Below are 15,442 nucleotides of genomic sequence, written 5' to 3' on the forward strand. Positions count from 1 at the left end.
GAGGACACGAAAACACCTCTGACTGTGCTGGGACACAATGTTATTTCGTCTAGCTATTAAACATAATTATCGTTACCCAAAGTATTCTTTGGCTCTTAATTGTATTTTTAAAAATGTTTTTCGGATTGACGCATTTTGGTGAATAAGCTATTGCTTTTAAACACACTCATATAAATGTAAAACAATCACAGATCTCTTGTAGTGGGAGACATAATTTCATATTGCACGGAGGCCGCTCCCCCTTACCTCCAATTTCCTGGCTAAATACTGAGTATAAGCAGTACCTAACACAATCCTTAGATTCCAGACAAAGCTTTTAATCGTTCTCCCAGTGCGTAAATGAATGTGTCATTAACTGGTGCTTCTGACAAGCGATGGTGTTTCTGATTAAGTGCTGAGACCCGTGAACCACTGAATCTTATTAATCACTAGATGGCGCCTGTTAAGATGTGCGTTATTGTGCAACACTACTTTTTCTTTAACGAACTAAAAACCATTTGCTTATCCAAATCCTTGATTAACAGTAATCCTATTAAGCAAGAGTCCTTATAAAGACGTTAAAACACATAATGCCTTGAGTAACAGGACTACTGAACTCTTTATTAAAAATAAATAATACAAGAACCGGGGTACGATTACCAAAAATAACAGGGACTGAGTCATGAAAATGCGATTTCTATTAGTAATAATGTGAGTGCCTAATTTAATGTGTTGAGGGAGAGCTGTATGTCACTGTGAGGGACAAATAAATAAATTGTAGCAAAAAAACAGTCCAAGTGTTCGGGGCCTTAAGTAAATGCTTAAACTAATAATAACAGGGATACAAGAGGCAAATGAAACTGTTGAAGAGGGAGGGGGAGAAGGGAGGGGGTAGTGCGAGCAGAGGAGTAAGACAAACAAAAAATGAAGCTGACGACAAGGGAGGGGGAGAAGGGAGGGGGTAGTGCAAGCAGAGGAGCCTGATTACAGCAATAGAAGACACAAATTAAGCTGACCAGGCGGGAGGGGGAGAAGGGAGTGGGTAGTGCGAGCAGGGGAACATTATTCATGAGCTGTAAGGTTTAATGAGCCATTACAGAAACCCAGATGGCAGCTGTGCACGTTCACGCGGGCGGACACGCACGCTTGAGGCCAACAAAAGCCGGTGGGTAGCACTTTGAAACCCCACTTACTAAATGTCTCACAGAGCAGCGCATGTACTGGCTCAGGCGAGACCTAAAAATGACAGAACCAACTTAAACAATGGTTCATCAATTAAGGGTACAAAAGAGCCTGATCAAGTCAAACCCTGGTGACAGGAAGTCTGCCACTGATATTGAGATTCATTGGTATGTATGGTCTTATTAACATTACTAATATTGACATCCATCAGCATAGTTTGTGCTGTTCAGAGTGTTCAGGTAATTGAGGCTGTCACAGAAATTGATATCCACTGATCTTGCTGATATGCTGATATGGGTGAATTCTGCTGGTTGTTCGTCTCTATCTCTATCTGATCTGACTGATATAGTTGCTAAGAGTGAATATTGCTGGTTGTTCGTTTGTGGTTTTGATAGCTAACATCTCTTTGTATCTAACCATTGACCTGCTCTCTACTTTTCTCTTCACAAGGATCTGTTTGAAGCAGGGGAGCAGAAATGGGGCACTGATGAGGCGCAGTTTATATTTATTTTGGGAAACAGAAGTAGGATGCATCTACAGCTGGGTGAGTTTAATTTGCAGAAACATTTCTAATCGATCATGAGGCAGTGAGTGTGTGCTGGAGTTGGAGTCTCTTTCTAATTGTTCACAGTCAGGTGGTTTTCACACTGCAGCCTTTTATCGCTGCTGCTGAACACTGCTGTGTCCTGAGCATTAAACATTCAGCCCTGATCCAAATTAATTTCCAATATGTTTTAATGAAGCACCTTACAAAAAGCGCTGCTTAACCTAGCAGTGGCATGTCTGGTCCCAGTAATAAATATTGTCCTGGCCAGCTGCTCCCCTCTAATTATATTTATGGATTTGAACCATGTAATTTCTCTTTGGTCTTTTCTTATGGTTAGAGACCTTACATATGTTAAATTTAGAGATCTGATTGTCTTAGGGTTTGGAGAGTTTTAATCCTGAGACCTAGTTGCGGCTGAGTTCCTGAAAAGTGATTGTCTCTCATGGTCGTTGGTCTACATACTTATCTCTGAGGGTCACATCAAGGACAATCAGGAATGAGCCCTAGACATGGTTGTAACTGCACGGGCTGGTCGTCTTTGAGTTATGGCAGTATGTTTGGTATGTTAGGTATAGCCCTGAATAGAATACTGGTCCTGCAGGAGTAGAAGTTGTGCCAGCTGATACAATCTGTTGGTGGAGGTTTGTCTCACTGTCTGTTGCTCTTCACAGTGTTTGATGCATACAGGAATCTGGCTGGAAAGGAAATTGAGGAGAGCATCAAGAACGAGCTTTCGGGGGATTTTCAGAAATTGATGCTGTCTGTGGGTAAGCCAATCCCTGCATCTTTCCTAATATCTGCTGCTAGAAATCCAAAGATGGGTCCAGAAACCCCTGATGTGCCAAATAGCAGGAGCAGGGGGCACTTGGGAATGTGATGTTGCTAGCTACGAAATATGTTCTAATGATGTAGACACCGTTTTATGTCTCACCATTCCATTTATACCAAATACAGTGTTTATGAGAGTTGCAAACAAAGATAACAAGGATCTTAAGAGGGTGTGAGTGCAAAGAGGTTCCACTGTGCAAGGTTTCACAAGAAAGGGATATCACTTCATATTAAAGCCAGTGCTTTAACTAGTGATGTCGAAATACAAGAGGCACCCATCTGGCACTAGCGCTTTCAAAGGGTATTTGATGAGAATTTTTGTTTTAAGAAATGCATAGTGGAAAAGATAATTAGTTGTATGGGATGACTGCCTTTGAAGAGTGCTCATACAACTGTTTAGTTTCTTGGATTTGAAAGGCCTGATATTAGATAATCTTAAAATGAGTCACCCTAAGAAGAGAGAAAGCAACATCCTTTCATACATTGAAACAAGATACTAACAGATGTTCAATAGTTTTCAGAAATCAAAATGGCTAACGAAGGTCTCCAAAAATATAGGAAGATCATGCCACTAAGTTGGAGCGTTCACAGAAAAGGCTCTTGAAGCGGCACAAATCCTAGAAACTCGTAACTCTTGCATCCAAACCTGGTCACCCTGCTGCAAGTTCCGAGGTGGTGGGAAGCTTTCTTCATTTAAAAGGAAGAATTAAATGAAGGTTTTAAAATATGTCCCCTCAAGTGAGCGGTCCTGTGTTGTACTGGCGGTTGGCAACTGACCCAAGCAATGTCAATCAAGTACAAATAAATAAGGATGCTCAGTAAGGAGCACCACACTGGTAGCCGATACAATTCAGCCTTAATGCAATCCGAGCACAAACACATATCTCAGCAATGATGATTATACATTAGCTGAATAGCTGCATGTATATTTATAATGAAATGCTAGCACAATAATGGTGCAAGTAAGAAGCAGGTCGAAATCACTCACAATGCAGTAAATCAAAAGCACAAAGTAATTCAGTAGCACGGGAGGAAAAAGCCTTTCAACTAACTGTGGCAAAATAGTTACACCTCACCACTATTCATATATGTGTACAATGCACTGCTAGCACAGTAATGGTGAAACACTCAGTCTTGAATCAATGTCAATGCAGTTAATTATAGTTGCAATAATAGTATTCTGGTAAGTCAAGATAGAGCAGTAGAATTAGGCCCATCGCCCCCTGGAACTTAACTTTCCACAACCCTGGGAAGCCTGCTCCAGCCTCCCACCCTCACTGGGAATGACATACCCTGGGACTTCAGCTTTCGGCGACACCAGACCTGCACAATTACATCTGTGAGCTTCCCCGAGGGATCTGCACCCCTCATTTTATGCAGTAAAAGTTGACTTACACAACATAATGTTCATTTCCTTTACCTGTTGCTCTTGTGGTGTTTTCGCTCAAACTGAATCTTCCAGTCTCATACCAGCTGCATCTTGCACCTTCCCTTCCCTGTTACCAATCAAGCATACTCCCAGGGCCTTCAGCTACTCCCAGATGCATCCGAGGTCATTTCAACCACAACAAGGTTACACATCCCTATCATAGGATAGCCTAATGGTATGTCTCTCACAGCCCATACGCCGCAGCCTGGTACCATAAACGCATCGCCTTGGCAGATAGTTGCATCTATTGAAAGTGGCAAAATCAAGCATCATGAGATTCCCTGTTACCTCAGCGTGGTACAGGGGGTTTCTGTATGTGTTTCACTCATCAACACTGCCTAAGCTAACTAACCCCTTAGTTTCACAATGTCTTCCACACGCTAGGCCTGCATACTCAGCAGTGAGCTCATATAATCTGTGGTAGACCAAGACCCTTTGTGAGTCATGAAAAGATGTGAGATAGGACCAAGTTCACCTCCCTTGTCTTCTGGAATCTACAATTCTGAATAGTCTGAATAGAAGGAATGCCTTGTGTTTATTTTACAAGCCGTATTGGCTCATCTGTCCATCTAGTGTGAGTTGGCTATTGCTGTATCATTGAGGGCTTTTAGGGACAATGCAGCTGCCCCACCCTATCAGAGTAGAAAGGAAAGAAGGCGAGGGGTTAAGTGCAGGCCACCTTTTCAGAGTGACATAAGCAATGTGTGATATATGTGACAGCACCCCTCAATAACAAAAGGAATGGCTTCTTTAAATTATTGAACAGAACGTATCTTAGACCACCGGGCACCCTAGAGTATCGGTAGGTGATCTCCTAAGCAAGCACCAGATGGCATGGAGTGTCTCAGAGGAGACCACCAGTCCATTCCTTCATTGTAAGAAGAGATGACATGACATGGTGTAAATACACATGCAAGTTCTGTGTAATTACGTGTTACTGCATTGTCATAAACTGGCAGTGGGTGGTGTGATTTATCACCAATACTTCAATTTCCTTGCACTAATTTAGGAATTCTTCATCTTCCATGACTTTTGCACACTGTACCATTTCCGCAGCTTCTTTTTTGTAAGCGCTCCTCTTCAGAGAAAATCAGTTCACTAAAGGAAACTCAATCTATTAATATTCTACCTCATTGTAAAGAATCAAAGCAGGGCTCCGACCAATGTGCAGTGCTTCGTTGCTCTCTAGCTAGGTTTTGCCGTTTACAAATATCCTTACATACATCCATACATATGTAAACGCTCATCACTGCTGGTTTCCTTGAGACCACTGGCACTTGGTGCACTCTGCTGCCCTAGCTCCCTCTTCAGTTTGTGAACTTTCCCTGTCACCCTCTCTAACCCTGTGCCAGCCCTGTCTAGACCACCTGTCCAGCTGCTCCTGCTTGCTGCAAACTAGTCCTTAACCGCTTGGTTCTGATCCACCTTGTCTCTCTGTTCCCTTCCTTCCTCAGTCCAGTGCATGCGCAGCACCAAGGACTACTTCGCTAAAAGGCTCTACAAGTCAATGAAGGTGAGTTTGGTGGGTGAGCATGAAATACATTGTCACAATAAGGCTGGGATCAGTCCATTTCTTTGAGGCTGCCTCTGGCAGATATGCATGTCTCACTTCTTTGTCATATCAGAGTCATATCACCCTTGTCAGTGAAAGTTCCTTGGGGGTATCAGTTTCAAAATGACTAGGCCCGAGCAACATTTAGCCACGAGCCAAGAAAAGGTCTCCTTTTGCTGTGTAAAAAGCTAAACTGGCAGTAATGAGCATTCAGGAGGGCAACTTCACAGACATCAAATAGGGGGTGGGGGGTTAGAAAAAAAAATTTCAGGTTCATTTAGCTTCCCATTGCTATCCAATACCTAATAAAAAAAAGAGAGAACTCGCGATTCTTCAAACCTCTGTCTCCCTAATACTATTATATTCCTGGTGGTGGGGGAAAAAGTATTTTTAGAAGGACCCTCACACACCACAGATATTGGTGGCATGCTTCATCCTCGGGTCCTCGTCTGTGGTACCTAATGTAGCAGGATGGGCTTCAACGCTTCTTATCAATGGAGCACTTCGATTGTGTTTTGTGAGGGATCTACTATAAAGTGCCTTCAGGTGGGCCGACTTCTTTTTCTCCTTTTATACTTTACGGGAACCTTTGGCAGGTTTAAAAAAAACACAATTAGATGGTATTGGAGTATGTAATGGACTCGTTGGAGTGCCACTCTTACACATTATCTGAGACTGCCCCTGAGGTATGTGCTTATCTAACACTTTGCATTACACATATAGAAATACTTCTGAGATATGGGGGGTCTGCCTTAAGTTCAAGGAGTGGCTTTCAGAGGCAGATGAATGCTGCTATTGAATATTGTGGCCCATTGACCTGATTTGTATTAAAGTTCACATTGTTTCCTTTCAGAATGATCCTGTTGCTCTTTCTCTTTGACATTCTTGTTCTTGTCCGTTACCTGCTTTTTTTCTCGACGGGAAAGAGTAGGGAAACATAAGGAGTCTGTAAAAGCATGAATAATTACTGCACATGGAAACTTCCTGCACCCCCTTTAGAATCCTGGTCCCTGCAAATGACCTGGTCTCTGTTCTTGTAGAACTGATTCTTCATATGTCCGCTAGGACCTAACCTAATATTTTGGAGCAGGTTAGAGGTAGAAACAAGACACATGTTTCTCTTTGATGGGAAGGCTCTCAGCTTTACATGTTGGTGGTTAAATGTGGTGGTCGAGCTGTACTGGACATAGGAGATGCTCAACATGCAAGCGAGAGGTATCCTATTTCTCTCTGATATTGGCTAAATGGAATGTCTGTTCAATGTCCCTCTCCAACACTTGTTTCTCTTTCCCTGAACTTACCCACCCTCCAATAAAATGCTTTCCACATATCATTCCTCTCTGGGCTGCACTATGGCTGCTGATGCTTGTTTCAATGTCTTGTGTCATCTCCAATACCCTGCAATCAGCCTGGCGACACTTCAGCCGTAGGAGAGTGTCCAATAGTGCTGCAGAGTTCCAGGTTCCCTGCCCTGAGCCAGCCTGGGCGATGGCTAATGATATGTGCTTAACTCTCTTGCATGGTCTCCTGCCCCCTACTAAGTGGCTGGACATGAAAAGAGTTGAAGGGCACATTTGAGTCCTCTAATTATCTTCCAGGGAATGGGGACGGCTGATAACACCCTGATCCGGATCATGGTCTCCCGCAGTGAGCTGGACATGATGGACATCCGAGAATCCTTCAGGACCAAGTATGAGAAGTCACTCTTTTCCATGATAAAGGTGAGGGCTAATGGGTGTGAGACAGGTGAGACCAACCAAAGATTCCTATTTTATGTCACAAGAGATCTAATAAGAACACCTGTTTATAAGTGTCTGTCCCCAGGTCTGCCAGTGAATAAAGGTAGGTTCGGAACCTAAATATGTCTAAAGGTTCAATATTGTAGTAAAAAGATTTGGCTTAGTAGAGCCAAATAAGTTATCAGTATTGTGCCAGGAGGGTTTATTGCAGGTTATGATTGAGGTGCGTTGTTGGAGCTTTGATTGCTTTCTGCACCAAATAACTGATGGTGCTGTAGATCCAGATTGAGTTCCCAGATGACCTACTGTGTTTCGAGCTAGGTATCAAATATTCAACGAGTTTCCCAAAGAGTTAGTATAGCTTTTTGGCCAAACCATAAATGCTATGATCAAGTTTATACATTTAGGGCCTAATTTAAGTCTGTAGTAATGTAAATCCTCTGAGTTGTGGAAGTGCAATTACTAGTAAACATTCTATCAGCACAATTTCTTCCAAAATATTAACCATAGGCTGAATGGAATTCTGCTATCAGATATAGCGTTCTCGCACAAATTGAAGAATTTGCCATTACGACCCAAATCTACATTAGGCCATCAGAAGTTTACTGTCATATATATTAACATTCCAACTTTTGGCACCAACTACCAATCCCCCAGCTTCCTGAAATTGAGTCCATTTCTTTGGGTCATGCAAAGATGCTACAGGTAAGGCTGTCTGCTTGAATCTACACAGCATCACATCGGTAAGTCTGCGCTTGGGCTGTAGTTCTGGCACTAGCCTTCTCCACCGTACATAGGCCGTGTTATAGGCTCATGGATTGGCATCTGTGCTGCACAGCGTTGTGATGATCTGTATTTCCCTCTTTCTCATTAGAACGACACATCTGGGGAGTACAAGAAGGCTCTGCTGAAGCTGTGCGGAGGCGATGATGAGTATGTCTCTGTTCTCACCACGCTTTTTCAGTGGCTTTTCATATTGGAATGTTATTTGGTCATATTTAGAGATACACCTGATTCAACCACAGTACTGCTAAAGCCTGCACAGGCCAGGGGTGTCTGAGGGAACCTTGGACAGTCTTTCCGTGATGCCTAGGGTGGAGTGTCCGAGAATTCACTATTCTTCTGTCCCATACAGTGTCACATTAAAGTATGCACAGGAGTCTCAAAGGGGCAATTAATGTCTGTCACATTTTGTAAAACAGTGACAGTATGGCTTTCAATGACACCACACAGGAACATCGTACAGTCTTAAATAACACCGTCTGCTGCTATGGAGAAGAACACATACCCTTATCATAAAACCTTTAGAGTTACAAGTACACCTCTCTTGCATTGAGGTATGTTTGACAGTCTGTATGCTAAGGGAAGGCACGGTGGTAAAACAGTGTTTTACATGAAGTTGCAAATGCTGTAAATCAAAAAAATCAGCAAACACGAAAATCAGCTGCAGCGATTCGATTTACACTTCATTGTCAAGATTTGCATATGTAGGTAAGTGTAGATATAGCATTAATAACTCCAAATCTACTTAATTGACATTATACTTAGAGCTGAGGGAGAGGATGTTAGGCTGCACGGTGTTGTAATCTACATTTCTCTCTTTCTAATGAGAACAGCACGTCAATCTAAGTATATGTGAAGTTAAGAGTAGTAATTCTATACTTACCTACACGTACTTATCTTGACAATATGGTGGTAGTCACTATACTACAGTTGACATTGCTCGTAGGTCAATATTCAAAACTTGATATTCTGGAACAACACCATTTGCAAATGGCCTGCTATGTCAAAAAACTCTAGCTGGCCAATATGTTGCATGTTCTTGGTTGTTAGAGGCTCATGGGTGTCTGCAATCCCTGATTAAAAGCATGTCTCTAATTTCCTTATTACAGGTTACTTGTGACATCTAATGATCTGTAATAATGAAATGGCACAGCTGCTCAAATGTAATTATTTATGACAGTTGAGATCTGATGAAAAAATGCCTGTTGCAAAAGCCATCAGCCAATGGGAGAGGCAGGTCATACAATATAATTGAAGCTGCAGTTTCAACAAGGTGACAAAAATTGGCTTTTCATTCTGCTGATCTGTTATTCAAAAATAAACAGGGGCAGCTCCTCCACGTGGGCGGAGGAGCATCGTCCCACTGTTTTCTCGCAGTGTGAGAAGCAGAAACATAAAATGGTATTATGAACACCATTTTATGTTTAGGCTTCTCGCACTGCGAGAAAGCAGAAGGGTTTGGTTGGGGCGGTTGGGTGGGCGGTCCTGCTCCAGGCAGGGGAGGAGTGGCTTGCCCACGGTCGTGGGCGCTGAGTGTTTGGTCGGCACCAGGGCCGACCAAACCAGTCATAGGCACTCTCCCGTTTTCTCAATGTAAGCTGCATGCAGCCTCCATGGAGAAAAAGGCCTCCCCAGAGACGCCCGTGCGGTCAGCGTCCCAGCTATTCACAATGCTGCCATTACAGGGTTGTGATTGGCTTAGGGGAGAGGAGAGAGGCTGCCTGCTTCCTGTGAGGAGCAGAGAGGAGACGCAATGCGGTACCGGAGGCGCAGGTAAGTTTGATTGTTTTTTTTTTTTATTATTAACCCCCCCCCCACGTAAATCCCCGCCCCCGCCACCCCCCACCCGGCCACGACTGAAAACAAACAGTGATGAACAGAAACCTCGGAGGTCCATGACCTTATAAAGGAACTCAGCCTTACACCTCTATATGGTCACCGAACACCTCGGTGACTTGCAATATCCTCATAATGTACAGAAGCGGTTACTCAGTTACTTTATCTCATATATAATATGCCAGATATGACGGAGGACAAAATCATAATATGTTTATCACACCTGTGACCAGAGTCCAATGAGCTTATGTAACATATTATCTTTGTATTAAAATCTAAAAGCTGATTATGCAGTTAATATGCCTCATGTGGTGGAGCTTCACATTACTATCTCATTGCCTTGTGAGAAATAGACTGAGGACCTTATTTAGAGTCTGAGGATGGGTCACTCTGTCAAAACGTGGTGAATATCCTGTCCACAGTATTATAAGTGCCAGAGGCTATAATGTACTGATAATATGGCGGGCAGGACATCTGCCATGTTTGTAGGCGGAGTATCTTGTCTACCAAGCTCTATATCAGGCTACAGCTCCCTAATGGCCATACCGTGCCAATGACTATGTGCTAAAATATTCCAGCACGTTCATGTCATATGAGAACACACACTGTGGTCAGGTACGTTCATACTGTACCCGTTCACAGCTCTCTGTTCCAGTGCTTTGACACTATACCCGTACACACCACTATGTTCCGGCGCATAAATACCGTATCCATACACACTATGCTATTCCAATGCCTTGACAGTGTACCATACGTACCACTCTATTTGAACAGATTGTCCAATATCCCATAGACAGTTCAGGGGCATTCCATGCCACTGAAAAGGATCCAACCACAGAACGGTGGATGGCAATTAGTCCAGAGCTGACACCTCCAGGTCTGGAATAGATTTTCCAAGCTTGATCCATGCTCACCAGTTTGACTATCATTATCCCACACTCATAGTAGACGAACATTACATTTAATCTTAGAGGAGCACCAATTTGCTGGAAGCGAACAAGCTGAATGGATCTATTAAAATCACATCTCAGACCTTATACTGCCAGTTGGATTGCAAAACCAGCTCCCAGATCAGTGTAAGCAGTTTTTGAAAATTTGTAAGGTCTCTCCCAGGCCTAAAAATGTATCCTTAAAAAATCTGAAAGAAACTAGGGTGCAGATTTGCTAAGGTTTCATGCAACGCAGGATAGCAAGCAAAGTTACTACATTGCGTTGTGTGAAACAGAGAGAGAGGAAAAATGCACTATGTACTAGGATATGGTGCACTTCTGCTCCCTGCTTGCACTGGTGCACCTGAGGCTGCCTGGCGCCCATGCAGGCACTCTTGTGTTTTGCGGCAAAGGTTCCTGTCTTAAGAGCAGGATTCTTTTTTTGCAGGAAAGGTTACGTTCATGCACAAAAACAAACCTTAAAGGCATTTTCCTTTTTCTATGTGTGATGTGGAACGTGGAAAAAGGAAGTAACAAGAAGAATTCAAGATATATATCCTGTGACGCCTTTGTCTGAGAGGCACACCATTTCATCGCAATCCCAGTTTTACTGACCTTAGTGGATCTGGGACTAAGTCAGAATCCATGGGTGGATCCATGGCAATGCCCACGCTTCACCCATGGAACACCTCAACACTGCAAGGTAAGACAAGACAGTTCTATGCTCTGCCTTGTGTTTTTTATTTTTTACAAAGCCATACAAGGTGCCGCATATCAGCCCTCGCGTGGCTTTGTGAAACTCTACTACCATTTTGCTTTATGTCTGTACCAAAAAAGTGGAGCAGCCAAGGCACATAATGTTAGTAAATCTTCCCCATAGACTCTGAGCGAATTAAGGATTGTCTGGATGGCCACAATAACTTCAGTGTCGTAGAAATTAAAGGATGTATCACTTCTGAGCTGGTGCACATCAGTGTCCAGTATATGGGAAAAAAGACAATGTTAACGCATTATCAAAACAGTAGACTGCAGCTCTTTCAACCCTAACACGTCCCTAGGAGGGCTTGAAAATGAAGGCGTTCGCTGCATAATCTAGACCTGTTTCTTTCTTTCATACTGGCTTGTTGCTGAGTTCAGGGTTTGAGATCGCATCTTGATAGATGACAGTATGTGTGGTAGTGCTGAAAAAAACAGAAAGCGCCAAACTTCACCTATGAAGCCAAGAGAGGAACTGAATCTTGCTGTTTGAGATTCTGATACTAGTGACTAATGAGGGATTGGGTGAAGGATGGCCCAGACATATAAGAAGGAAATGCAAATGTGTAAGTTTCTGAAGGTCCTTCTAAGCCTATTATAGAAAGGTGATGCCGAAAGAGAGGGTTCTGTCAAAAACAAGATCAGCAGAAGGAAGACATTGAGGGAGCTACTAGGCTGCTCTGGTGAGTGGCTTTAGCAGTGGTGTGTTCAATGCATGGACCAGAGAGCCCTTGTGGTGGGTGCCCGGGTGGGTAGCTGAGTGAACGATCTACTCAGAGTGGAAGGTTGACCATAGGAATGTAAGCATTCCCAGTGCACAATCTAGTGTGCTGCATGGGACAGAAGAGAATAAAAAACAATATCTCAACTGGTATAATTATGAGAGACGGTTAGAATATGCATGTCAAAAAACATTGCAGCACAGGAAGAGGAAGACTCTTGGTCAGCGATTTTTTGGAAGCTGCACAGGGCATCATATATTTTCAAAACATAATCAAGTACAGTTGTAGCAGCACTGCAGGCAAAAAATTGCATAAAAACAACCCGACATTGAACTTGGTGCTAAAATGTGCATGTGACAAAATAAGTGGCGACGCAAGTGACAATGTGTGTTCAGCGGAAAACGGCGCAAGGTGGGATAATATATACAGTGAAGGATGGTTCGGACGTTGCTTTCAATAAATTTCGCAATTATTTGGTGGAACCATAACAAATAATGCGCTGTAATGTTGCGCTGAGTGGTCGACGACGTTTCGATCCTCTAGATCAGGATCATCTTCAGGACCAGGTTGTTGGTTTAAAGCGGTGCTGTACAAGGGGGAGAAGGAGGGATGTCAGGAGGGAGGAAGAGGGAAGGTGTTTGGTGCGTGCTGCTCAAGGTGGGACGACTAGGGTGAGTGAGGTGGGGTGTAGGGGGGTAGCGCAGGAAAAGAGGGGATGGAAGGAGGGAAAGGGAGGAAGGAAGGATACGGATGGGCATAAGTGCCTGGAGAAGACACGGTCCCGTGTCTTAGTAGGAGGGGAGAAAATCAGGCAAAAATGGGACTCCAGAAAGGATGTCCTAAGGAGCAAAGAGAGTAGGTAAGGGCTGGGAAGATTAGGTAGACAACAGAGCGAAGCGAGCGTGAGATGCGGTGGTTACCTGGCAGTACAATCCTCGAAGTATGTACGGGGCGGGTGCCGTGAAAGCGGGCGGGCATGTAATCCATCTTCCAGGAATAGCAGCAAAGTGCTTGCGAAAGATAGCTGGGGGAGCAAGGGAAGGACATGCTGTCACAAGAGAGCGTGCAAGTCCATCTGGGGGAAAGCGCGAGGTGAAAAGGCAGTGAAGCGCGAGTTACCTGTGAGTACACGCCAAACTGCATGTATAGGAAAGACCGAGTGTCAGTCACGTATCTATAAATCACAATCGCGGGACAGGACCCGTCAATGAAGAACCGCGTAGTGGTTCTGGTGGGGAAGCGCTGAGGGAGAGAAAAGGGTGGAAATCAAGAGGCTGGTCGGTGGGCGGTAGCAACCGACAGGGGGCAAAGAATAAGCGTGGGTGCAGAACTTACTTGTTTGGAGGAATAAATCCAATCGAAGTAGGGGGTGCCATAGCTTGCGACTCGCCGCCGCTGTAAATGCAGGTGGACTGGTGGAGAAGCCACAGGCGTGTTTAAAGGGTGCAAGTTGGGCTTCCGGGTCATGTGACCGTGGGGGGTGGGCAGGCGGGTGTGGAAAAGCATAGTGATTGGTGGAAGGGATGGGATGGGAGGGGAGGAAGAGAAAGGCTGGAGAAGGGCAAGGAGGAAGGTACAAATTACAACAAATAGAGCGCACCAGATAACATCGAAAGCGATATAAAACAAGTGGGATTGGGTCAATCAACATGTACAATTGAATACAAATTAAGAATGTGGAAAAAAGGTTCTAGATGTGGACAATAATGCATTTACCCACAGTAGTTCCGATGGCACATATGAAAAAGGGGTATATCGACAAGGGAAAAGAATCATGAGTACACAATATATAACACGTACAGGTAAAGAACACTTGGGGAGGAAAACACATGAAAAAGGGAAAAAGGAGGGGAATCCAGGCAAACAGTGTACTTCAATTACTGAACAGTTGGTATCATTAGTTAGTGCAGGTAAGTAAAGGTACTTAACACAGAGGTCTAATCAGGTGAAGAGGTCTGTGAAACTGGGAACCTGGCGGCAGGAGATGAAAGGTAAAGAAGGTGTTGGGGACTGCAAATAAGACACTCTGGGCTGAATACAGGTGGCGTTAGTTAAGTGCGTACGGAGGGCAGGAACTAGGAGAGATCACCAGGGTATTGGCGTCTGCAACCCCAACGAAACTACAGCAGGAGTGACAGTGTGGATGAACTAAGCCTAAATGGGCGAGGGTTCGGTTACAAGGTGAAAAAGGGGGGCAAGGCAGAGTAAAGGATCAACAGGGGGTACTCGCCCTGTAGTTCAGTTGAGGAAGGCATGTGTAGCCGGGGTGAGGGAGCATTAAAGAGCGACAGTACTATTCCATTCATCTAGGGTGTTAAGGCCTGTGTGAACGGAGTCACAGATAGTCATCCATTTGCACTCGAGTGTGTTGAGCAAAGCTTTTCATGTTACCACCTCTAATGGGGAGAATGGGTTGGTCTATCACTTGCCGGGAAATGTCTGTCTTGCAGTGATTCTTTTGAATGTAGTGTGTGACCAGGGGGGCAGTGAGTACTTTGCAATTAATACGACTCTTGTGTTGGATTATTCTTTGTTTGATCATTTGTGTGGTTTTCCCAATATAGACGAGGTCGCAGGGGCAGCGGATTGCATAGATAACATTTTGCGATCTGCAGTTTGTGAGGGTTTTCAATTTGTAGGTATGGTTGTTGGCTTTGAAGTCTTTAGTGTTGACTGTGAGGTCACAGACACTGCAAGTTTGGCATTTGTAGTGGCCTATAATTGTTGGTAGGCCCCAGACAGCCGTGATCGTGTTACTGCCTTGTGGTTCCAATGGCCATGTGATGGCATGGACGAGATGGGTGGCTAAATTGCTGCCTCTCTGGTAAGAGAAAAGGGGGGCTTCTCTGAACGTTTCAAATGGGTGAAGCAGCCGCCAGTTTAATAATCTTGCTGACTTTATTACTGCAGGGGCTGAATTTAGACACAAAGGGGATCCTGGTCATGTTTTTTTTGGGTTGTGGAGTGAGGAGATGTTCTCGATGGCAATACCATGCTCTCTTGCGAGCTCTGGAGACCAGCCATTTGGGGTAGCCTCTTTCAAGGAGTTTTTGGATAAGGATATCTGATTCTCTGAAGTAATCTTTCTGCCCATGGGTACAGGGATGGATCCGCACCCGGAAACGATGGGGCAACCTGGTGGATTGGTACTATCTTTATG

At 44.1% G+C, this 15,442-nt stretch overlaps 1 protein-coding gene across 2 annotated transcripts in view; it reads left to right on the plus strand.

The window, feature by feature from the left end:
* The window catches only part of ANXA6 (annexin A6), a 163,969-nt gene that overhangs the window by 94,354 nt on the left and 54,173 nt on the right, over positions 1-15,442 (plus strand). For both annotated transcript variants that reach the window (XM_085617684.1, XM_085617683.1), the window contains exons 9-13: positions 1,612-1,705; positions 2,380-2,475; positions 5,420-5,478; positions 7,116-7,238; positions 8,131-8,189. In XM_085617684.1, coding sequence (XP_085473810.1) covers positions 1,612-1,705; positions 2,380-2,475; positions 5,420-5,478; positions 7,116-7,238; positions 8,131-8,189 — 431 coding nt within the window. The remainder of the gene's footprint in view (positions 1-1,611; positions 1,706-2,379; positions 2,476-5,419; positions 5,479-7,115; positions 7,239-8,130; positions 8,190-15,442) is intronic.

Source organism: Triturus cristatus, chromosome 7 (assembly GCF_964204655.1).
Source record: "Triturus cristatus chromosome 7, aTriCri1.1, whole genome shotgun sequence".
In the NCBI taxonomy this organism is placed as follows: domain Eukaryota; kingdom Metazoa; phylum Chordata; class Amphibia; order Caudata; family Salamandridae; genus Triturus; species Triturus cristatus.